This window comes from Leuresthes tenuis, unplaced genomic scaffold (assembly GCF_036924035.1).
Source record: "Leuresthes tenuis unplaced genomic scaffold, fLeuTen1.0.hap1 SCAF_14, whole genome shotgun sequence".
Taxonomy (NCBI): Eukaryota; Metazoa; Chordata; class Actinopteri; order Atheriniformes; family Atherinopsidae; genus Leuresthes; species Leuresthes tenuis.
This window is the reverse complement of record NW_027325368.1, coordinates 32,021,072-32,045,537: the sequence shown is the minus strand read 5'-3', so window position 1 is coordinate 32,045,537 and position 24,466 is coordinate 32,021,072. Positions and strand designations below refer to the sequence as shown.

Here is a 24,466-nt window from a genome sequence, read left to right as displayed (position 1 = left end):
GGTGGTGCTCCTTGTTCTTCACTGTTCTCCTTACCTGGTGGTGCTCCTTGTTCTTCACTGTTCTCCTTACCTGGTGGTGCTCCTTGTTCTTCACTGTTCTCCTAACCTGGTGGTGCTCCTTGTTCTTCACTGTTCTCCTAACCTGGTGGTGCTCCTTGTTCTTCACTGTTCTCCTTACCTGGTGGTGCTCCTTGTTCTTCACTGTTCTCCTTACCCGGTGGTGCTCCTTGTTCTTCACTGTTCTCCTAACCTGGTGGTGCTCCTTGTTCTTCACTGTTCTCCTTACCTGGTGGTGCTCCTTGTTCTTCACTGTTCTCCTAACCTGGTGGTGCTCCTTGTTCTTCACTGTTCTCCTTACCTGGTGGTGCTCCTTGTTCTTCACTGTTCTCCTTACCCGGTGGTGCTCCTTGTTCTTCACTGTTCTCCTTACCTGGTGGTGCTCCTTGTTCTTCACTGTTCTCCTAACCTGGTGGTGCTCCTTGTTCTTCACTGTTCTCCTAACCTGGTGGTGCTCCTTGTTCTTCACTGTTCTCCTTACCTGGTGGTGCTCCTTGTTCTTCACTTTTCTCCTTACCTGGTGGTGCTCCTTGTTCTTCACTGTTCTCCTAACCTGGTGGTGCTCCTTGTTCTTCACTGTTCTCCTTACCTGGTGGTGCTCCTTGTTCTTTACTGTTCTCCTAACCTGGTGGTGCTCCTTGTTCTTCACTGTTCTCCTTACCTGGTGGTGCTCCTTGTTCTTCACTGTTCTCCTTACCTGGTGGTGCTCCTTGTTCTTCACTGTTCTCCTTACCTGGTGGTGCTCCTTGTTCTTCACTGTTCTCCTTACCTGGTGGTGCTCCTTGTTCTTCACTGTTCTCCTTACCTGGTGGTGCTCCTTGTTCTTCACTGTTCTCCTTACCCGGTGGTGCTCCTTGTTCTTCACTGTTCTCCTTACCCGGTGGTGCTCCTTGTTCTTCACTGTTCTCCTTACCTGGTGGTGCTCCTTGTTCTTCACTGTTCTCCTTACCTGGTGGTGCTCCTTGTTCTTCACTGTTCTCCTTACCTGGTGGTGCTCCTTGTTCTTCACTGTTCTCCTTACCCGGTGGTGCTCCTTGTTCTTCACTGTTCTCCTTACCTGGTGGTGCTCCTTGTTCTTCACTGTTCTCCTTACCTGGTGGTGCTCCTTGTTCTTCACTGTTCTCCTTACCCGGTGGTGCTCCTTGTTCTTCACTGTTCTCCTTACCTGGTGGTGCTCCTTGTTCTTCACTTTTCTCCTTACCCGGTGGTGCTCCTTGTTCTTCACTGTTCTCCTAACCTGGTGGTGCTCCTTGTTCTTTACTGTTCTCCTTACCTGGTGGTGCTCCTTGTTCTTCACTGTTCTCCTTACCTGGTGGTGCTCCTTGTTCTTTACTGTTCTCCTTACCTGGTGGTGCTCCTTGTTCTTCACTGTTCTCCTTACCTGGTGGTGCTCCTTGTTCTTTACTGTTCTCCTTACCTGGTGGTGCTCCTTGTTCTTCACTGTTCTCCTTACCTGGTGGTGCTCCTTGTTCTTCACTGTTCTCCTTACCTGGTGGTGCTCCTTGTTCTTCACTGTTCTCCTTACCTGGTGGTGCTCCTTGTTCTTCACTGTTCTCCTTACCTGGTGGTGCTCCTTGTTCTTCACTGTTCTCCTTACCCGGTGGTGCTCCTTGTTCTTCACTGTTCTCCTTACCTGGTGGTGCTCCTTGTTCTTCACTGTTCTCCTTACCTGGTGGTGCTCCTTGTTCTTTACTGTTCTCCTTACCTGGTGGTGCTCCTTGTTCTTCACTGTTCTCCTAACCTGGTGGTGCTCCTTGTTCTTCACTGTTCTCCTAACCTGGTGGTGCTCCTTGTTCTTCACTGTTCTCCTTACCTGGTGGTGCTCCTTGTTCTTCACTTTTCTCCTTACCTGGTGGTGCTCCTTGTTCTTCACTGTTCTCCTAACCTGGTGGTGCTCCTTGTTCTTCACTGTTCTCCTAACCTGGTGGTGCTCCTTGTTCTTCACTGTTCTCCTTACCCGGTGGTGCTCCTTGTTCTTCACTGTTCTCCTTACCTGGTGGTGCTCCTTGTTCTTCACTGTTCTCCTTACCCGGTGGTGCTCCTTGTTCTTCACTGTTCTCCTTACCTGGTGGTGCTCCTTGTTCTTCACTGTTCTCCTTACCTGGTGGTGCTCCTTGTTCTTCACTGTTCTCCTTACCCGGTGGTGCTCCTTGTTCTTCACTGTTCTCCTTACCTGGTGGTGCTCCTTGTTCTTCACTGTTCTCCTTACCTGGTGGTGCTCCTTGTTCTTCACTGTTCTCCTTACCCGGTGGTGCTCCTTGTTCTTCACTGTTCTCCTTACCTGGTGGTGCTCCTTGTTCTTCACTGTTCTCCTTACCTGGTGGTGCTCCTTGTTCTTCACTGTTCTCTTAACCTGGTGGTGCTCCTTGTTCTTCACTGTTCTCCTTACCTGGTGGTGCTCCTTGTTCTTCACTGTTCTCCTTACCTGGTGGTGCTCCTTGTTCTTCACTGTTCTCTTAACCTGGTGGTGCTCCTTATTCTTCACTGTTCTCCTTACCTGGTGGTGCTCCTTGTTCTTCACTGTTCTCCTTACCCGGTGGTGCTCCTTGTTCTTCACTGTTCTCCTTACCCGGTGGTGCTCCTTGTTCTTCACTGTTCTCCTTACCTGGTGGTGCTCCTTGTTCTTCACTGTTCTCCTTACCCGGTGGTGCTCCTTGTTCTTCACTGTTCTCCTTACCTGGTGGTGCTCCTTGTTCTTCACTGTTCTCCTTACCTGGTGGTGCTCCTTGTTCTTCACTGTTCTCCTTACCTGGTGGTGCTCCTTGTTCTTCACTGTTCTCCTTACCCGGTGGTGCTCCTTGTTCTTCACTGTTCTCCTTACCTGGTGGTGCTCCTTGTTCTTCACTGTTCTCCTTACCTGGTGGTGCTCCTTGTTCTTCACTGTTCTCTTAACCTGGTGGTGCTCCTTGTTCTTCACTGTTCTCCTTACCTGGTGGTGCTCCTTGTTCTTCACTGTTCTCCTTACCCGGTGGTGCTCCTTGTTCTTCACTGTTCTCCTTACCCGGTGGTGCTCCTTGTTCTTCACTGTTCTCCTTACCTGGTGGTGCTCCTTGTTCTTCACTGTTCTCCTTACCTGGTGGTGCTCCTTGTTCTTCACTGTTCTCCTAACCTGGTGGTGCTCCTTGTTCTTCACTGTTCTCCTTACCTGGTGGTGCTCCTTGTTCTTCACTGTTCTCCTTACCTGGTGGTGCTCCTTGTTCTTCACTGTTCTCCTTACCTGGTGGTGCTCCTTGTTCTTCACTGTTCTCTTAACCTGGTGGTGCTCCTTGTTCTTCACTGTTCTCCTTACCTGGTGGTGCTCCTTGTTCTTCACTGTTCTCCTTACCTGGTGGTGCTCCTTGTTCTTCACTGTTCTCCTTACCTGGTGGTGCTCCTTGTTCTTCACTGTTCTCCTTACCCGGTGGTGCTCCTTGTTCTTCACTGTTCTCCTTACCTGGTGGTGCTCCTTGTTCTTCACTGTTCTCCTTACCTGGTGGTGCTCCTTGTTCTTCACTGTTCTCCTTACCCGGTGGTGCTCCTTGTTCTTCACTGTTCTCCTTACCCGGTGGTGCTCCTTGTTCTTCACTGTTCTCCTTACCCGGTGGTGCTCCTTGTTCTTCACTGTTCTCCTTACCCGGTGGTGCTCCTTGTTCTTCACTGTTCTCCTTACCTGGTGGTGCTCCTTGTTCTTCACTGTTCTCCTTACCTGGTGGTGCTCCTTGTTCTTCACTGTTCTCCTTACCTGGTGGTGCTCCTTGTTCTTCACTGTTCTCCTTACCTGGTGGTGCTCCTTGTTCTTCACTGTTCTCTTAACCTGGTGGTGCTCCTTGTTCTTCACTGTTCTCCTTACCTGGTGGTGCTCCTTGTTCTTCACTGTTCTCCTTACCTGGTGGTGCTCCTTGTTCTTCACTGTTCTCCTTACCCGGTGGTGCTCCTTGTTCTTCACTGTTCTCCTTACCTGGTGGTGCTCCTTGTTCTTCACTGTTCTCCTTACCTGGTGGTGCTCCTTGTTCTTCACTGTTCTCCTTACCTGGTGGTGCTCCTTGTTCTTCACTGTTCTCCTAACCTGGTGGTGCTCCTTGTTCTTCACTGTTCTCCTTACCCGGTGGTGCTCCTTGTTCTTCACTGTTCTCCTTACCTGGTGGTGCTCCTTGCCAAAGTCTTTTAGCGTCTTCTCCAACAGTTATAAATGAGATCATGTGTATCACGTTATGTCATTTCTGAAGGGAAGTGGATCTTAGGGGTGACCAATCAATTTTAATTTGTCTTTGTTTGAATTATTTTTTTTATTTCATTTCATGTGTTTAGACTTTTGTGTGTAAGTCCTTTACATGAAATCTCAAAGCATGCATTCAAATTCCAGCTTGTTCTTCAACAAAATAGAAAAGAGACACAATTTTGCCATGTGCGTGTGCTCTATGCTTTAGGTCCAGTATAGACCCTAAACACAGACGTAGAGTCTCAGTGTCATATGCGGTGGTATCTACATGTTATTTCTGGAAGCTGGCCAGAATATATGAGGAAAATCTGTTTTAGTTTTAGCAGTCAATATCAGGTGCAGTCACAGGATATGCACCAAAACATCCTGTGGCTGCACCTGATACACCCGTATGCACACGTATGAGTTGTACCAACTACACACAGACTCACAAACATACAGTTCTGAGCATACAGGTGACGCCCTCCCTGTCTGTCTATCATAAACCCATTTATGTGCACACATTACTTTGTGTTTGCTCAGATTTGACTTGCATCTCCTCTGTAGCATTGTATCAGCAGTCCTGTGAGGAGTATAAGGCTAAGGGGAAGAGTTCAGGAGGCTACTGGATTGATCCAGATGGCAGTGGCTCTATTGCTCCCTTCAGAGTCAGCTGTTACATGACAGGTAAGGCACCACTGTTAAAAAAAACAGAGTTAATGCCTTTGACTTACTTGACTTACTTTATCTTCCACAGTTTGTTTGTAAAACAATCAGGAATTTTTTAGGGACGTAGGAAAGCAGAAATTGGTCATATATGCTTTGTTGTATGAGTTGATATTCAGCAGCTAATACCCTTTGTAATGTAGGTGAAACATATCTGATAAAGGTCTTGATATCATTGAGGTAGTGTGTTTTTCGTTTGTTTTGAACTTTTAGAGGAAATGGTTTGGACCACACTGAGGAACAACCTTTCTCCTCAGACATCAGTCTCAAGTGCAGGACAGGACGGGAAAGCAGTGCTGCAGATCACTTACAATGTCACTAATGAACAGGTATATAATGAGCACTTACTGACTGGTACATCTTTTTTTTTTTTGGATTGCAAGTAATAGTTAAGTGATACAGCTACAAACAGAGGTCTTTTGCTTTCTGTAATACTACACTAACATAATGATATTCAGAATTGGGCTACCGGAACAAGCTCCTTCATTTGTGAAGCCTATTTTATTGCACACAAAGGATGCATTCTGCGTGATGTCCACACCACTGCAAGATTAATTATATATTCATTGTTCTGGACTTAGTTTCTTTTGAAGTGCCAAGGCTGTCCATTCACAAGTTCCTTACAGCCGCTTATTTCTGTTTGTTTTTATTACTATTTATTCTGCCCAGGATGGGTCTGATCTATAATCCTAAAGACCTAATAAGGTTCAGTTCCACACAGATGAATCATGATAGTCATTTCATAATGGAATTGTAGAGTTATATAACATTAGGAACTAATCAATAAAAAGAAGAGAAGTTGAGTACGAGAGATGTAATAAGAACAACACAAGATATAAAGTTACAATGTTACTAATAGGTTGTCCTTCTCTGTTTGTCCCCTTTTGTGTCAGATGTTGTCAGTCATCAGAAGAGCAAAAAACTGTGAACAGTATGTAGCCTATGCCTGCCGAATGTCTCGTCTGCTTAACGGTCCAGGTGAAGTATTCATCACAGCTGCCGTCATCCTCAAAACATTTGATTTTGATGTCATACAGTTGAAGCTTTGTTTGTCTGTGTTCATCATTGGCTTAGACGGAAGGTGACGTTTGAAAACACATTCTAAAACCTAATGTAAATTTTCCCTTACCCCCCAAAAGATGTCAGTGATAACAGTAGAATCTGGACTGATCCGTAAAGGCATTACTCTGTAAAACATTATATTGTTCTACACTAACAGAGGTTAGCTTGTCCATAGCTCAGTGATCTCACAGACCATGACAGGTCATAGCTCAGGAGGAAGAGCAGTCGCCACCAATCGGAAGGTCGTGGTTCGACTCTGGCTTCCCCGGGCTACATGTCGAAGCGTCCTTGGGCAAGACACTGAACCCCACGTTGCCCCCCCAGTGTATCATTGGGGGTATGAATGTGTGTGAATGATTAGAAAAAGCACGTAGTTATGTGTATCTGTATGAGTGTGTGTGAGTGGGGTGAATGCGGCATGTAATGAAGTGGTCAGTTAGAAAAGCGCTATACAAGTACAAGTCCATTTACTTTTCTCCAACATTTTTCTCTTTTATCTTCATTTCTTGAACTGAATTAAAATGAACTAAGTGGAATGTAATTAATTACTAAATGGAAATTAAATTGTTGCAGTATAACTAAAGGAGTAATAGTCATAAGTCTTAATAAGCAGTCATTGTGTAGGGCTGTTGCTGTGGGCAGGAATTACATCCTGGACCATTCTTTGTGGCAGCGGAGCTGAAGAAGCCTCTGACTAAACACATTCTCCTGCCAATTACTATGTTGTACAGAAGGTGTGCAGTTTTCCATTATGTTGAGCAACTGTTTCTGTTTTTATTTCCCCTATGCAACTCCATCTGCCATCCTCTAAATGTGAGACTGTCTGTTGCCACCCAACAGCTGTGTAGTTGAAGGAATCGGGTGATGAATAAACAAAGCATGTGCCTCCCAAATGGAAAATCCAGTAGAGGCACAACTTGAAAGACACCAGCAATAATCTAAACAAGTCTGGTAGATTATTGAGCAGGATAACCTCAAAGGAAGTTGTGTAGTTACTGAAAAAAGAATGAATCCAATGCAACCTTGTTGGTTTGCTCACAGATGGCGATCCCTTTACCTGGTGGATGGGAAGAGCCAATCAGAGGCATTCTTACTGGGGAGGATCAGGACCTGGCATACAGAAGTGTGCCTGTGGTATTGAAAACAATTGCTCTGACACCAAACACTACTGTAACTGTGATGCTGACCTGCGAACCTGGTGAGTGCGCCGCTGCTTTCTTTTATAGTTGTCTCACAAACCCAATCAGAAGCTTCGATTGAAATGTCCATATTTGTAATTCTCTTTTCAGTAATTGCGATTTAAACTGAATTGAAATGGTATATGCACATGTGCAGGAAGGAGGACGCAGGTCTGTTGGTCTATAAAGACCATTTGCCAGTCACTCAGGTTGTAGTTGGTGATACAACCAGAGCTGGATCTGAGGCCAAATTGACAGTAGGGCCTCTCAAATGCCACGGAGACCGTGAGTGTTTCTCTCTCTCTCTCTCTCTCTCTCACTCACTCTCACTCTCACTCTCACTCACTTTCTTTCACACATACACGTGTGCTATCACAAGATTATGTATGTTGCTATTTCAATCCGTGCAATGCTGTTTTCCAAAGGGAACTACTGGAATGCAGCCTCCTTTACCAGCCCTGCTTCCTACGTCCACTTCCAGTCCTTTAGAGGAGAAACCAGCACTGACATCTCCTTCTACTTTAAGACATCCTCCAACCATGGAGTCTTCCTGGAGAACCTGGGAACCACCAACCTCCTTCACATCGAACTCAGAGGTGTGTGCTTGTGTGCATAAGGTTTTGTCCCCCCCTCCAAATCATAAAGTAAGTTAAAGGGCTTTATTAAGAGTCTTAGATGTACTATCGTTTCCATTCTGCTTGTGAGGAAACATATAATCCGTGTATATGTTCCTGCCATATTGAACAACATTTTTATCACAGATGATGCGACTACAGGTAAGATTAAAAGACCCTAACCCTAACCTCATAAAAGATCAATGGGTTGCCTCACAGCTGTGCTCCTGCTCCTGGTTTCAACCTTTTGTTGGGGTTTCTCTGTTATCCCTGAATCTTGAGATGCTCTGCTTTATGTGTACCCTGCCTGTTGCCCAGTGTTAGCCAGCAGAGGTTGCAGCTCCCCCAGTCCCGAACAGGGACGGTAGCGAGTTATGGAAGCAAATTAGCCAAAAATCTTGCACTACATAAAAAGAAAAAGAAAATGTGTTCTTGTAGTGTCTCCTTAAACTGCAATAACCTCTGTTTCAAACTCACTGTAAGAGAACCCCATATGTTAAACGTTGACGTATAATTATACATTTTTCACACGAGTACACTATGTGATATAGAGCTAGTTCAAGACTCCAAAGTTAAGTTTTTATTTAAACTAAATGCAAAATCAACGATGGAGAATGGAAAATCTGAAAAGCACTACCAATGTTGAATTTTTATCCTGGTTTCCACAGGAGGCTCAATGGTCCTGTTCTCCTTTGACGTGGGCAGTGAGCGAGTAGAGCTCAGTGTCCGCTCACCAGAACCTCTGAATAATGATCAGTGGCATCGTGTGGAGGCTGAGAAGAACGTCAAAGAGGCCGTGCTGCAGCTTAATGGTCAGTACAGAGAGGTCAGACCCATGCCACCACAAGGACATGCAAAATTGGACTTCTACAGTGATTTATATGTTGGTAAGCAACACATTTTACACTATTTTTGTAGATGTTGTCCATTGTGTTTAGCAACGTGTGCAGCATTTTTCTTTCCACAATCTGCTCCAGGAGTTCTTAAGTAGTTCCTAGCACAGAGCCAGCCTTCTTTATCAGTTTGTTTTTGGGTTTTTTTTGAGTCTCTGATGCTGCTGCCCCATATTTTACTAGGTAAATTAATGTTCAGAGAAATCCAGGAGTAATCTCAATGTTACTGCAGCTTAATACGGTAGAAAGCAGACATGTTGATGTTTCTAAAGAAAAACTGCTCAGTTAAAAAGTATCATCAGTATGTAGGGTAGTGTTCGACACCAACCTGTCACCTGTTTGCAACTGTTTGGCACTGGAAATTATTTGTTGTTCATTTTTTCTGTAAGAAAATTGCTTGGACTGGAAAAATAGACTTTATTAATCCCTTTGGCAGGTTCCCTCCAGGAAATTGAAATTGAAATACTGAGCTGAAAAATAAAACTGAAGATTTGTGCTGTTATGTGTAATGTAATTTCCTTTTTGTTAGAATTGATATTATAAAATAGGTATTGAAAAAAGTATAGTTCAGGAACCGGTATCGAAGTGAAGATAAAAATCGAAATTTGATTGATACCCAGCCCTATAGATGATATGCAACATCTAGCTGTAAACATTGAAGGAATGGTTCACACTTTATAGTCCATGGTTACTTAGTGCCTTTAAACCTTGATTAGGTTCTTCGAGGTGCTTTACAGTGTTTGTCAATCACCAATTCACACACACACAGTCATACAGGAATTCTTATTTTAAACATACTGTATATCTGATTTTCTATACATGCAGAACTCTAGCTCTACGTCACACAATGATGAGTATTATGGGGGTAAAGTAGGGTTCAGTCTTTTTCCCAAGAACACTTTGACATAAGAGCTTGGGCATCCTCAAGAGGTATAATTTATTTTTGTGCCTTCATGTACACTGCCTCATTATTAAAATGGTGGAATCTAGATCCATCCATTTTCTGCCACTTATCCAGGTCGTGGGGACAACAGTCTAAGCAGAAGTCCCCTGACCTCCCTCTCCCCAGCCACCTCCTCCAGCTCTTTTGCGGGGGAACACTGAGAAATTCTCAAGCCAGCTGAGAAATATAGTTTCTGCAGCAGGTCCTGGGTTTTCCCCATGACCTCCTCCCAGTAGGACATGTCCAAAATACCTCATCAGGGTGGTGTCCAGAAGGCATCCTGACCACACGCCTGAACCACTTCAGCTGGCTCCTTTTGATGCAGAAGAACTGTAACGCTCCTCCAAGCCCCTCAAAGATGACCAAGCTCCTCACCTTAATCCCTAAAGGTGAGCCCAGCGACCCTTCAGAGGAAGTTTGTTTCCACCTCTTGTATGCGCAGTCTCATTCTTTCTGTCACTACTCAACCGTTTGTGACCACAAGTGAGTGCTGGTACATAGATGGACTGGTAAATGACGGCTTTGCCTTCCGACTCAGCTCTCTTTCCACCACTACGAACAACATCCATAGCACTGCAGACGCTGCCCCAATCCACGTGTCATTCTCAAAACAAATAAGAGTCGGAGCCCTTTCCCTGACCGGAAGCACAGGAAGACCACCCTCTTGTCCACCAGGGAAAACTCCAACATTTGAGCAGAGACATGGGGCTTTAAGTAAGCCACCACCTCTCACCCAGGGCAACTTCAGAGTGGAATAACGTCCAGCCTCTCTTCAGAAGATTGGTTCTAGAACCTCTGGTGTGCATCGAGGTGAGCCCAACTATATCTAGCTGGTATCTCTCAACCTGCCACACAAGCTTGGGCTTCTTCCCCACCAGTGAAGTGATGTTTAATGTCCCAAAAACTAGTTCAAGCAGCCGGGGATTGGACCACCACGACCACCCAATCCACAAATAATCTAGATGCTCCCATTTTGCCCATTATATACAGATGCAAACCTCCTGTAAATTTCCAGATGTGAAGTCAAGCCATATTCAGACGCACATCACAGAAGCTCCTGAGGCCTCTTCTACCGCCATTGTTCTATGTGTGTGTGACTTTTCATGATCCTTTGACTCCACACTGTGCTGACCTTTTGTGTGCTCAGTCAGATGATGCAATTGCTGCAACTTAAGCGTCAAATACAGTTGCTGTTCACTACGACCGGGCCTTTTGTTGCGCTGCCCCTCGGCTGTGGAACACGCTGCCTCCACAGGCCTGAAACCCTTTCTTTTCACCCAATGTTTGTAATGATCTCCCTTTTAAATGCTCTGTTCTGATTTTATTTCTTTTTCTATTTAATGGCCTCACTACTTTAATTTGTGCATTTTATTTGCATTTTACTGTCCCGGTTTATATTTTTATTAGTTTCCTTTTATCCCACTGTAGCACTTTGAGATTTTGTTGTAAATGTAGTGCGTTATAAATAAAGTGTATTATTATTATTACGTGTACATGGGTTTATCATGGCTACCTCACGTATCCTGCGTTCACTGGAGAATGGAGATGGTTGCTAACGTGAACACGAGGTGAAACAGCAACTGTATCGTCAGCAACAGGTTTGTTACAGAAAAAACTTTTCCTTCTAATTTCCTGAGACATACTTCTATGAAATGGCCATGGCCTTTCACAAATGTACATGAGCATTGGGTTTGAGTCAAATCAGCTCAGACATGGCATGGGTGAGCTATGTCTGCGCTGTTCACCAGCATGAATATGATTCGCACATGGTTCCTAATGAGTCTGTATTTATATTGTACATATATATGTGTTTATAAAGATTCCATGATACAGGTGAGGTCTGATTACTAAAAACTGAAAATATGCTTCATGCCTTGTGTGCCAGGTGCTTCCAGTGGTCAGAGAGGTGTCTTGGGCTGCATGCGGGCTCTCAAGATAAATGGTGCAATCTATGACCTGGAAGAGAGAGCAAAGATGACTCCAGGGGTGAATCCAGGCTGTCAGGGCCACTGCAGCAGTTACAGGATGCACTGCAGAAATGGAGGGAAGTGTGTGGAGCAATATAATGGATACTCCTGTGACTGCTCCCTCACTGCATATGATGGACCCTTCTGCACCGATGGTATGGAGTATGAGTAAATTTGATTACATCAAGTTCAGTTGCATGGTTAGTAATTGTTCTTCTTTCTTCTTTTCCTGCTGCTGTGGGTGTGCACATATGGATGCTTATGTGTGCCAGATGTTGGAGGCTATTTTGAAACGGGAACCCTTGTGCGTTATGACTTCCTGCCAGATGCAGGACCATCTTTGCTGGGGGGTGTGAAAAGCTCATCTGGTGTTGGTATTCCAAGTGAAGCCAACCTTACTCAGGAGGTGCTGGTGTTCAGCTTCAGCACCTACAGTGCTCCTAGCATCCTGGTCTACATTAGTGCTAGGACCCAGGACTATGTAGCTGTGGTGCTCAGACACAATGGTGACGTCATCTGCATTGTATCTTATTCAATTTTCAAATAAATATATATATATATAATGTAAGTGTGTGTGTGTTCGAGTAGGCACTCTCCAGATTCGCTACAGTCTTGGGGGACTGACAGAACCTTACACCATAGATGTTGATCATCGTAACATGGCGAATGGACAGCCACACTCTGTCAATATAACTAGGAACTTAAGGGAGATAAGACTGCAGGTTAGTGCCCCCAGCTCGTTCTGTGCTTAATATCTGTATAATAAGAATCTATGCTGAAAATTGTGTCTGAGTGAAGGTATCTGATCTGAATCTATGTGAATGAGGCTTCAACAAGGCTAGAGAAGCCCTTCATGAAGTGCTTTAAAGTGGTCCCATGTACAAACACTCCAGTTTTTCTTGTAGAGTGCCTCTGTGATTAACGCTCTACTTGCCTTATTGGTGTCTTTTGGCGATCTGGCCTTTCTTGTCAAGTTGGCTGTAATGCCAGATTCTTTCCATTTTCGAGTAATACTTTTGATCGGCACGATCTAAGGGATAATTTGAGTTTTGATATTGCTTTTAACCAAACCCTAAACTCTCCAAAGCTTTGTCCCTGATCTTTTTTGAGACCTCTTTGGTCTTCAATGTGCTGTACCAACTCTTTCACAACAGGTGTGTATATATATATATATATATATATATATATATATATATGCTGAGATCGTGACACTAATCGTGACTTTTACTTCTGAAGGTAGTTCTTTGCACCAAGTAATTATTTAGGACTTAAAAGCAAAAGGGATGAACACACATTACTTTGTTTATCTTTTTTAGAAACTATTTGGAATATTTTGTGGGGAACTGTTACATAAAATAATTTGGGAAAAAACGTGTTACTGTATCTATTCTACATGTGATATACTTTATTGAGCATTATTTAAAGGGAAAGTTTGTTTTTTAAACTTCTGGCATAAAATCCGACTTTCACCAAACTGTTGTCGGTGAGTAGATGAACGTATTTCATGCCAGAAATAAGCTCCAGGTTTAAAAAAAGCGAACTTCCCCTTTAAGCTAAATGTGAATGGGACTGAAAAAAACAGCGTAAGGACCTCCTTACTGGGCTCCGCACTACAACACTGACAGTTGAATTAATTTTCGTGCTTCACTCCTGAGCTGAATCGTCTTCCTGCAACAGAAAACTGCTTCCTCTTCTTCTGGTGGCAACCGGAGACTACATTGCCTCATCATGTGGCAAAAAAATGGTATAGCAGATTGATGAAGCTATTAATGTTGCATATGTGAAAAGGACTTGATATGTATCACTGTTTGTTGTGTTATTTATAAGGGACGTGAACAACAACAACATTAATCTTATTAGATAACAGATACACTTCTACCAGAACTACTGGCTCATTTCTAACTGCACTCCCAAGACTAGAAGCACAGTATAGAAGATAAAATATGAAGATATTATAAATATCCGAGCCACTAAATGCAAAGCTTTGATCAAACGTACACAGACATGAGAACATAGAAACTTTCTTTTCTTTTGCATTTAGGTATAACTAGCTTAGCTTGTGTCCATCTTACTCCATCTATTTCTAAATCAAGTTGGATTCAGGCTCAGTGAAACCAACAAGCCGCTCCTCAGCTTCAGTTTGAGCGACACTGATGGAAATGAAATATTGAACTTTTTCTTTCTTCTGTCTATGTTCTTCAGCTTGATCACTACCCCTTATTCACGTACACCCTGCCCGAGGCCTCTGACACTCACTTCAACTTGGTCAAAAGTATCTTTCTTGGAAAAGTCTTTGGTAAGCATGTAAAGTAGATGAGTAGTGGGTGTGTGTGCACATTGTTTTGTGATTAATTACCACGTGACAGCTGTATTGTAAATCATATGTGTGAGAACTGAAAAGCCAGTGATGAACAAAACCTTCCTGTTTTTCAGAACCATTAAACTAGAACAATGTTCTGTATGTAGATGTGCTGAAAAGGCACAGAAGCAGTTGAGTTGCTGGAGCACTTCATCACACTTCTTCTTGGTCAGACAGCCCTCACTGTGGATGTAAACCAGATACTATTCTACATATATCTACTTTAAATAATAAAAAAAATTAATTCTGATTATCATTTGGCCTTAGTTATGATTTCATTTTATTTTCAACTTTTTTTGCCAAAACAGTCAAAATTTGATTTGTCAGAGCATTTCAAATAATTCTCAGTGCATTTGAATTGTGCTTGGATCCATTTAGAATGGAGTTTGTGGCAGCAATTTGATCCTATTGATATGGTGTTCTCTTTGCTCCGTAGAGTTTGAGCTGACATTAATGCAGCGAAGCAATGAGCCATGTTCACAGACAGTTGTTCCTACTCAGCACCTGTGGGGCACTTTGATGTTACTGACCTGCTGCTCATGCATTTAGATCATTTATTGATCATTTTACTGACACAACTTTTGAAGTGTTATGTTTCGCCCATCGCTGCCTACATCCATTTCAAAATGAAAATACATTTAACATTTGAGATGTTGCTTTTGTACAATTTTGAAATGAGTTGGTCTGAATGTGTCTTTTTTCTTGTAGAAACGGGACAGATCGACCCCATCCTAATTGAACGCTACAACACACCGGGTTTTGTGGGCTGCCTGTCCAGAGTTCAGTTGAACAGTGTGGCACCACTGAAAGCTGCACTGCGCTCGAGCATGACGGCTCCCGTCAGCACCCATGGAATACTGGTCCCGTCCAACTGTGGCGCCTCACCCCTGACCATCTCACCCTTGGCCTCTGTCAATGACCCCTGGCACATAGAAGCTGGTAAACACACACACACACACACACGTTTTAAAAAAACAGTGCCTCTCAGAGGTCATATGAATAACATATATTCACTTTGTCCACAGCTGGAGCTGTTTTCCCCTTCAAAGAAGAAAAGGCAAGTGATGATGGTGTCGATCGCAACTCGGCCGTAATCGGAGGTAAATATGATTTAAAGGTTCTCCATGTTGAAAGAATGGTGTTGGGGAAACAACTTTGAATCTTTGATTCATTATCTACTGTGATGCTACTAAGCTGATCTGCAGTTAGAGACTTGCTCTCAGGCCAAGCCTTTCTTTTTTTGCTTTTTCTTTTATGTTGGCCTGTTAGTATTGACCTCTGGAAACTTATAACTCACTGGGACTAATCTTTTGTTGAGAAAGCAACATTTTCAGGGTTTTTCCACTGAAATCTTGTCTGATGACCTGAGTGGCCATTCAGCATCAAGCCAGAGAGTGAGATGAGAGAGGAAATCAGGCAGTAAGGGCTGCAGGGAAAGATGCTGACTTGGCCTCAGACTTTAATTCTGGGTGATTTAGCTGTAAAAGATGGAAGCGGCAGGAGCACAAAGTGGTCTGCTTTCCCAAGGACATTTATCACACCAGATATTCAGTTCAATTCAATTCAGTTTTATTTATATAGCGCCAGATTACAACAATTGTCATCTCAAGGCACTTAAGTAATATAGTCCAATTCAAGCCAATAGGAATTCAATTAATTGTAATCATAATCCAATTAATTCATATAGAGCCAATTCAAAAAATAATATCCTAGCTAAGGAAACCAACAGATTGCACCGAAACTTGTCTTCAGTCCAATCTCCCGTCCTGAGCGTGCCTGTGGCGACTGTGGAAAGGAACGGCTCCCTTTTAACAGGAAGAAACCTCTGGCAGAACCAGACTCAGGAAGGGTGGCCATCCGCCTCGACCAGCTGGGGTTTGAGAAGACAGAAAAGAGGGAAAAGAGGGGGGAAAAACACCATAACGCCATTCAAAGGATACCTGTTGGAACAGGGAAACACAAGTTATTAACCACAATAATGTCACATGTACATAAAATCATTTGAGAAATTAAACAGGGGGAAAAGAGAGCAAAGTGAGGAAAGGTGTGACAGATGAGGTCCCCCAGCAGTCTAAGCCTATAGCAGCTTAACTATGGGATGTTTCAGGATTACCTGAGCCATCCCTAACTATAAGCTTTATCGAAAAGGAAAGTTTTACCCTGAGACAGGATGTTCCTGATTTTGGCAATATTACGAAGGTGAAAGAAGGCAGTCCTAGAAACCAGTTTTATATGTGCGTCAAATGATAAATTCTGGTCAAAAATAACTCCAAGGTTCCTCACTGTAGAACTAGAAGCCAAGGAAATACTATCTAGAGTAACTATATAACTAGACAATTTCTCCCTGAAGCGCTCAGGTCCAAAGAGAACAACTTCAGTTTTGTCTGGCTGCACATCCAGTCTTATCTTCATTTCTTTTTTAAAAACAGTTTGCTCTGTAAAGGCTGAGGTGTTTAACTGAGGTGGAACTTTTGATCATTCATCCTTTCTGGCACAGCTTCTTGGTGTCAGACAGACAGATGGAATTTGCCTGAACAAGTTAAAAACAAAACTACTGAAAGACGGAAACTACCAACATCAATCATCTGTTTACTCAGAGACCAGACAAAAGCTGAATTACTACAGGATGAAACCGTGGAGGAGAGCTGCGTCAGCCTGAAACCTCCAGCATCTCCTGGCAGCTGTCGCCTTCCAGGAGTCACCTTCTTCACGCCCCAAACTAAATCTTCCATACTCCATGCTTATTGTGTTGTTGTTACATCAGTACTTGACCAGTTTGAACACTGAATGGACATTAAACATCTGAAAGCTAACAACTTCATAGGAATAATAGCATTTCAGTAACTGATGACAAAGTTAATCCTGAATAAAAAGAATTCACTCCGATCAGTTAGGTTAACACTTCTTCAGGCAGGCCAAAGAGACTGTTTCATCTCAAATAAAGCTGAATTGCTGCAGCAGCAGGGACACCCGGAACCAAAAAGCAGGTTCAACTCCACAGTAATACCTGTGGCAGAGTTAATACGAAGAATCAGAGATCTGATGTCGATTGTTCACTTTATTTACAGCAGGACTTCCAGTTTCTGGCTACTTTAACTATAAGATGGGGACAGGTGATAAATGACAATATGATTTGTTATGGGTCATGAAACAGCATCTCACTGTACTCCTACTGACTTTACTGACCTACTTTTTCAGGCATCATCTCCATGGTGATCTTCACTGTCCTGTGCATCATGGTGATTGTGATCCGTCACATGTTCCGTCATAAAGGCTCGTACCACACTAATGAGGCCAAGGGAGCAGAGTCGGCAGACTGTGCCGACGCTGCAATCATTGTCAATGACCCAGCCTTCACCGAAACCATTGACGAGAGCAAGAAAGAGTGGTTCATCTGAACCCTGGAAAAGACGACGAGTCGGCGGTGAGATATTTGTAGTTTTTTATGCTTAGGGAGTATTAGTGAGGCCGTGGAGCCTCGATGATGTATGAGCAACTTATTTTACAGAGAGGGTGTGATAGCACAAGGCACAGGGCTACCTGGCAGAGCTCATGTCATGACGTGGAGTGTGTTCTGCTGATTTGAGGAAGCAGCGACAACCTTCGAGAGACGGTGCCATAATGTTATAGGCTTGGATGAGTCGTGTTCAGCAGCTCACAATTCAGAATTTTGTGCATATCGTTGTGAATACAATTTCCGTTGAACTCAATTTATTCATTTTTAATGTATTTTCATAAAAACCCTTTTTTTATTTCTATTTTCATACATTAATGTCTTTATGGTTTAGTGTGATATGCTTGTGTTTTTAAATTATGACGCCAATGATTGATAATAATGAATGATGAAATTTGTGTGTAGCAATGTGCATGATTGACTTTTTCTGTTGAAATTCTGTTTGATCATCTGCCTCATTTTAATATTTCTGGCTGACATTTAGCATTTTGTGTGTGTGTGCACTGGTTTGCTGGTAGGACATGACTTTCCGTGTCAGTCTTCTTTTTATTCTTGAATCTATAGAACTGAAAGTCTTCATGATTGGCTCTTTTCACTGTTTTCCTGACAAATTTAGGGGTTCGGGGGTGAATTCTGCTTAGGAATCAGCGGCGTCCTTCAAGTTCTTATCTCAGGTTGTCAGTTGTTAATGACTTTCTGCCACTGGTAACACAACCCTAGTTTACACATCCGCTTTTCAAAAATACCCTTTCAACATAAACACAGGAACATGTTGGGTATGTTCTCATGTGTCTTCTAACCGAGACTAGAACAGGAACACGGGTAGGGAGAAGTTCAGCACGGCTTAGCACAGGGAGTAAGAAATGTTTCTACCCTCACTAGAGGGGATTTTATGGTTTTCCCAAAGAAATTGTGGCTACACATGGAGCTCACATGAAAAAATAATCACAGAATACCTAATTTCTCATTTTCTTTAGTTCTTTCTCAAAGTTCGTGGCTACTTCTGTTTTTATTTCATAACATAGTCTACACCTACTTCTTAGACTATTCAAAGCAGTTGATTGAGTTTTTACAGATGCACAATTTCTATTCAGCGGACTTTTAAAAGTTAATTTCAGATTAGCTTTCCAAATGGATGGAACCACACCAAGGGTTAGTCCCCCCACTTACAGAGCATCTCTTATTTTTATGTAACGTAGTCTTTCTCTTCCCCTTGTTTGACGTTAGCATAACAGCACTGTTTGCTCGTGTTGGACCAGGTTTTACCTGATGTCTTACATCTGTCAAGTTAATCTGAAACTAACTGTCCAAATGTTTAAACCATCATCTTGAGAATTTTTTTTAATGTTACCGGTAGCATAAACCTCCCAGGAAAATCAAATTGTGCATAAACTGTTGACTGAAAATGAGACTCTTGTCAAACACATTTAATATCTTTCAGATGTACATAAAAGACTCTTGTAAAAATGCCTGAATTTAATGAAGATGTTTCTTCAAAAGAATGTTTGTTACCAACATACTCACTTATAGCTTACTTCCTGACATTTGATTGTACTGCATTTGTATTAGTTTGATTACACTACTGAGCAATGGCATGCTGTTTGACACTGAATGACAAAGATCTTACTGTTTGATGAGCCATCGTAGCATCACATTGCTTTTTCTTTATGTTCTATGTAGAAAACTTGGCCAAACTGTTCTTTTAATAGCTGATTTCTCATTCTTTGTGCTTGTGTCATTATCTGAAAAATATGCCTCTTTAATGAAAGACCAGTAAAAGAGAAGTACCAATCCTACACTGAGTGATGTTTCATTTTTAAGAAACTACAGAGAGATTGAAAGGAAGATGAGGTGTTGGAAGAAAGAAAATGGGAGAAATGCCACCAGGTTATGACAGAAAAAGACATTTGCATGATGATACTTTGAGGAATTAGCTATATGCTATATTAGAATATTTTGGCTAGATGTGAAGCACTTTTTCTTTTTTTTTTAAATTTTCACCTGAGAATTATCCTCAGTCATAGTCTGAGAAAAGATTCAAGCAAAAAATGATCCATTTATCAGCGTATTACCAATGACTTGATAATATTTAAACATTTCTTAGCTGTATGCAGCCTGCAAGTTTCATCTAGCAGAATAAAGCACGTTCTGTGGACCTGCAACTCCTGTTTCGGTCGCACGAGGTGAATCTTTGGTGAAGGATTATTTATTTTCTCTTCTTTTTCTGTCTTGATCAAATATATTAATTCCAATAAGAAACAGCCAGACCTCCTCATCGAGGCTTTGCCAAGCAAGAGGTGAAATTAGTGATTGAAACAAACACGGTGAGTAAATTGTCATACAGGAGAATCCCTCACAAAAGACCTGCAGGAGGATAAGGATCAGGCAAATTCACACAAAATCATCCATCCATCCATCTTTTGTACCCGCTTAATTCATCGGTCGGGCCGCGGGGGGGCTGGAGCCTATCCCAGCGGTCATCAGGTGAGAGGCGGGGTTCACCCTGGACAGGTCGCCAGTCATACAAAATCGTGTTCAGCAAAAACTAATTTCTTTAATGATATCATGACAGTAAAAGTTCAGCCAACCAAAGGAAACTGAAGCAAAATCTGAACGATTGATAATAAAGCTGTACCATTATAGTCCAGGCAAAGTAGCGTTTTACCACAGAATAATTGTAAAATAATTCTTTCAGCTTAGATCATTTCTGTGAGGTGTCCAGAACAACATACTAAAAGTCTTAAGAAATCCTAGTTGAGGAAATATGTTAAATTCTCATTATTCCGAGATGTGTGGCCAGACAACAATACACCCCAGTGGGGCTATTTTTTTTCCTTTACTCCTATCAAAATTAAACTTTATACAATGAACGTACCCATGAAAAGTAACATTTTTTGTATTACACGTTTCTTTGAAAATTAATTTGAATACGGGAATGATATACACTAATCGAAAATGCCCCAAATGGGCTTAATTTTTTCCTTTATTCCTACCACAATAAAACTTTACAAAGTAAAAGTATACATGAAAAGTAACTTTTTTTGCATTGTAAGTTTCTTTCTTTTTCTTCTTCATCCATCTTATTGGCACACATCTCGGATTAAAGAGAATTTAACATATGGTACAGGCCAAAAGTTTGGACACACCTCATTCAATGCACTCTTTATTTTCATGACTATTTACATTGTAGATTCTCACTGAAGTAATCAAAATTATTAATGAACACATGGAGTTATGTACTTAAGAAAAAAAAGGTGAAATAGCTGAAAACATGTTTTATATTTTTATATTATATTATAACCTGCAGTTTGGGAGCGAATATTATTTATATTTTTACATGTTTCTTCAAAATAGCCACCCTTTGCTCTGATTACTGCTTTGCCCACTCTTGGCATTCTCTCGATGAGCTTCAACATGGTGGTGTCAGCATCATGCTGTGGGGATGTTTTTTAGCAGCAGGGACTGGGAAACTGGTCTGAGTTGAGGGAAAGATGGATGGTGCTAAATACAGGGATATTCTTCAACAAAACCTGTGTCAGTCTGCCTGTGATTTGAGACTGGGATGGAGGTTCACCTTCCAGCAGGACGGTGACCTGAAGAATACTGCTAAAGCAACACTCGAGTGGTTTAAGGGGAAACATTTAAATGAGCTGGAATGGCCGACTTCAATCCAATTGAGAATCTGTGGTTAGACTTGAAGATTGCTGTCCCCAAGTGAAAACCATCCAACATGAAGGAGCTGCAGCAGTTTTGCCTTGAGGAATGGGCAAAAATCCCTGTGGCAAGCTCTTGGAGACTTATCCAAAGCGACTTGCAGCTGTAATTGCCACAAAAGGTGACTCTACAAAGTACTGACTTTAGGGGGGGTGAATAGTTATGCACGCTAAAGTTTTCTGTTATTTTGTCCTATTTGGTGTTTGCTTCACAGTAACAAAATAATACATCTTCAAAGTTTTAGGCATGTTCTGTAAAGGAAATGGTGCAAACTGTCAAATAATCAATTTTAATTCCAGATTGTGAGGCAACAAAACATGAAAAATGCCAAGGGGGGTGAATACTTCTGGAAGACACTGTACATGGAGAGCAAAGAGAAACATCTGTAGTTTCAGTGCTGCGGACCTAAATCCCATCCTGGTCAGATGAGTGTAGCGCAGTCATCTTTCCATAAGTCCTCATCAGTACCTTAACACTTTTGCAACACCACAGAAGACAGTGAAGGATGTGGAGGAGAGTAACAGACACAATTTTTTTTCCCCATTTAATTTGTCACAAATCTAGACATCATTATGAACAATGAATATCAAACTGCAAAGAAACCTCAACACAATGAGTGATCTGTCTAAAACATCATCCTAAAAACCTTCATTGAGTCCAGAGGTACAATAAAAAAGATCAAATATCAACAGTGAAACAACCAACATACACCAAACTTAAAAACACTTGAATTTCTTGAATCCTTGCAAAGATGAATTCAAAGAAATAGAGAATTTGGGTAAATGCAGATTTGTGGTCCAAAAAAAAAAAAATCTGCTTCTTCCACGCTTAGTAACCGTCTGACTTTATCAAGTTGCCGAAATAAGCAGTCACCGTCTTCAGCTTGTTGTTGAGGAAGTTCTGCTCCACCTCCACTTTCCCTCCCGGACCTGCCAGAGAGGCGATCTGTGTCAAAGAGGACACAGAGAAAAGTTCATTTTCCTTATAATCACTTTTCTATGAAATGTTTGTGTTCCATAACCTGACTAAGCGGGACAATTTAGGAAGCCAGGGATTTATTGAGGGCGACTCAAAAACTCTGAAGCAGCTTTGACTGCATTTGTGAAGACTAACGGTACAAAAAATATGTCTGATCTTTTTTCGGAAATCTCCTGGCCTCAAGTAGACAGCAAATTTTCTTTGGTTGCTTCGGCAACCACAGGGACTGGGAAACTATACATACAAATGAAAAAAATAACATTAAAATAAAGAACTTTCAGCTTCATGATATTTTTCAGTTATAAATAGAATTACTTTACATAAAATTATCTTCAAAAGAATTAAATTCTGTTCATATTTACAAAATCCATACTGAGTCAGAGCCCCAACATCTACTGGAAACAGATTTATGGTACTACTGTTAGATTGTAAAGCACTCGTGTGTCCATACATACCTGATCCACATCGGCGTTACGAGGCAGGAAGAACACTATATTTTCCGAGATCTGTTTGGCCTTGCTGAAAATATCAAATGTGAATACAGTTAAGGATGAAACAAATTCAAAGAGAGCCACACAGTACAGAACAAGTCTGGCAGAGGTAGGAAGCGAAAGATTTCAAAGACTCTGGAAATAAAACTAGTGAGAGATGCGTCTAAAGACCCTAGAACAACTATCAAAAGACGTTGTCAAACATATATATATACATATATATATATACATATATATATATACATATATATATATACATATATATATATACATATATATATATACATATATATATATACATATATACATATACATATATACATATACATATATATATATATATATATATATACATATATATATATACATATATATATATACATATACATATATATATATATATATATATATACATATATATATATACATATATACATATATATATATACATATATACATATATACATATACATATATACATATACATATATACATATACATATATATATATATATATATATATATATATTATATTATATATTATAATGATTCTATCAAATGAGGGAGGGAAGAGAGAACACTCATTAAAGGTTTGAACATATATATATATGTACATTTTAATGACACAGTTTGAGTTTAGTTGCTCAGACATGCAACAAGTCTTCTCTTTTTTCTTTAGCTCTCACATGTAACTCATGTATCTGAAATGCTGCTCTGTAAAAGGATATCCATCAGGTTCCATCATGGTCCTAATGTCAAACACGTCAGCGTTCAGGTAGTCTGGTCCTCCCCATGGGGGCGACAGGAAGACTACATCACCACGAAGACAGGGTGCCAGCTGAAGGAAGTCCCCTTGCACGAAGTCGATCTGTTCGGCGACACTGTAAACCGCAGCATTGTGTCGAGCCATGTCCAGCCGCACTGCATCTATATCAATGGCCAGGACTGAGAGCATCACAGAACAGGACACAGGGGAGAGCCTGTGAATACACTTATAAACTTGGACTGACTGAAAGGTCAGGAAAAACATGTATTTGTATACATGTTAGTGCAGTTCAGAAACATGAGGGTCTCACACACAGTACTTCTTAGTCTACACAGTGTTACAGGCTACGCAGAGCTTTATCTATGCCACACTTTCACACAGTGCTGTATGCATCAAAAGCAATGTGGGGTTCAGTATCTTTCAGTATCGCCTCTCAGTGTCAGATATGACAGAGAACGGCTAAATATTACTCCAGTAGAACTTGACTCTCTTGTTGACAGCACTATAGCTTCAATGCGTACAACACTGGACAATGTTGCCCCTCTGAAAAGGAAGGTAATCAGTCAGAAGAGGTTGGCTCCTTGGTATAATTCACAGCTGCGTGCGTTAAAGCAGACTGCAAGAAAGCTGGAGAGACAGTGGCGTTCCTCTAATTTAGAAGAGTCTCAATTAGTCTGGAAAGATAGTTTAATAACGTATAAGAAAGCCCTTCGTAAAGCTAGAACTGCTTATTATTCATTATTGATAGAAGAGAATAGGAATAATCCCAGGTTTCTTTTCAGCACTGTTGCCAGGCTGACAAAGAGTCCGAGCTCTGTTGAGCCATGTATTCCTTTAACTCTCAGCAGTGATGATTTCATGAGATTCTTTATCAATAAAATAGTTTCTATCAGAGAGAAGATTAATGGAATCCTTCCCACTATTATCACTGATGTATCATCAAGCAGAGCAGCTTTAGAAGTATCTTTAGAACCTGATTTGTATTTAGACAGCTTCTGTCCAGTTGATCTTTCTGAGCTAACAACAGCAATAGTCTCTTCTAAACCATCAACTTGTATGTTAGACCCAATCCCAACCAGACTGTTCA

The 24,466-nt window shown here is 41.6% G+C and overlaps 2 protein-coding genes across 3 annotated transcripts in view; one reads left to right on the top strand and one right to left on the bottom strand.

Moving 5' to 3' along the window:
- Nucleotides 1-18,897, top strand: part of cntnap2b (contactin associated protein 2b) — a 76,548-nt gene extending 57,651 nt beyond the window's left edge. Inside the window, exons 12-26 of one of the 2 annotated variants that reach the window (XM_072363714.1) lie at nt 4,802-4,921; nt 5,174-5,289; nt 5,854-5,938; nt 7,064-7,220; nt 7,358-7,485; nt 7,626-7,796; nt 8,483-8,701; nt 11,536-11,772; nt 11,890-12,123; nt 12,206-12,339; nt 13,820-13,913; nt 14,685-14,915; nt 15,002-15,076; nt 17,175-17,400; nt 17,485-18,897. In XM_072363714.1, coding sequence (XP_072219815.1) covers nt 4,802-4,921; nt 5,174-5,289; nt 5,854-5,938; nt 7,064-7,220; nt 7,358-7,485; nt 7,626-7,796; nt 8,483-8,701; nt 11,536-11,772; nt 11,890-12,123; nt 12,206-12,339; nt 13,820-13,913; nt 14,685-14,915; nt 15,002-15,076; nt 17,175-17,374 — 2,201 coding nt within the window. In that variant the 3' untranslated portion in view covers nt 17,375-17,400; nt 17,485-18,897. Of the gene's footprint in view, nt 1-4,801; nt 4,922-5,173; nt 5,290-5,853; nt 5,939-7,063; nt 7,221-7,357; nt 7,486-7,625; nt 7,797-8,482; nt 8,702-11,535; nt 11,773-11,889; nt 12,124-12,205; nt 12,340-13,819; nt 13,914-14,684; nt 14,916-15,001; nt 15,077-17,174 lie in introns of both variants that reach the window. The other variant, XM_072363713.1, reaches the window with a different exon arrangement.
- A 2,530-nt stretch (nt 18,898-21,427) lies between these two features.
- Nucleotides 21,428-24,466, bottom strand: part of tgs1 (trimethylguanosine synthase 1) — a 45,379-nt gene continuing 42,340 nt past the window's right edge. The window contains exons 13-15 of the mRNA XM_072363576.1: nt 23,342-23,558; nt 22,578-22,656; nt 21,428-22,089 (exon numbers count right to left, since the gene is read on the bottom strand). Of these exons, the coding sequence (XP_072219677.1) occupies nt 21,973-22,089; nt 22,578-22,656; nt 23,342-23,558 (413 nt within the window). The 3' untranslated portion in view covers nt 21,428-21,972. The remainder of the gene's footprint in view (nt 22,090-22,577; nt 22,657-23,341; nt 23,559-24,466) is intronic.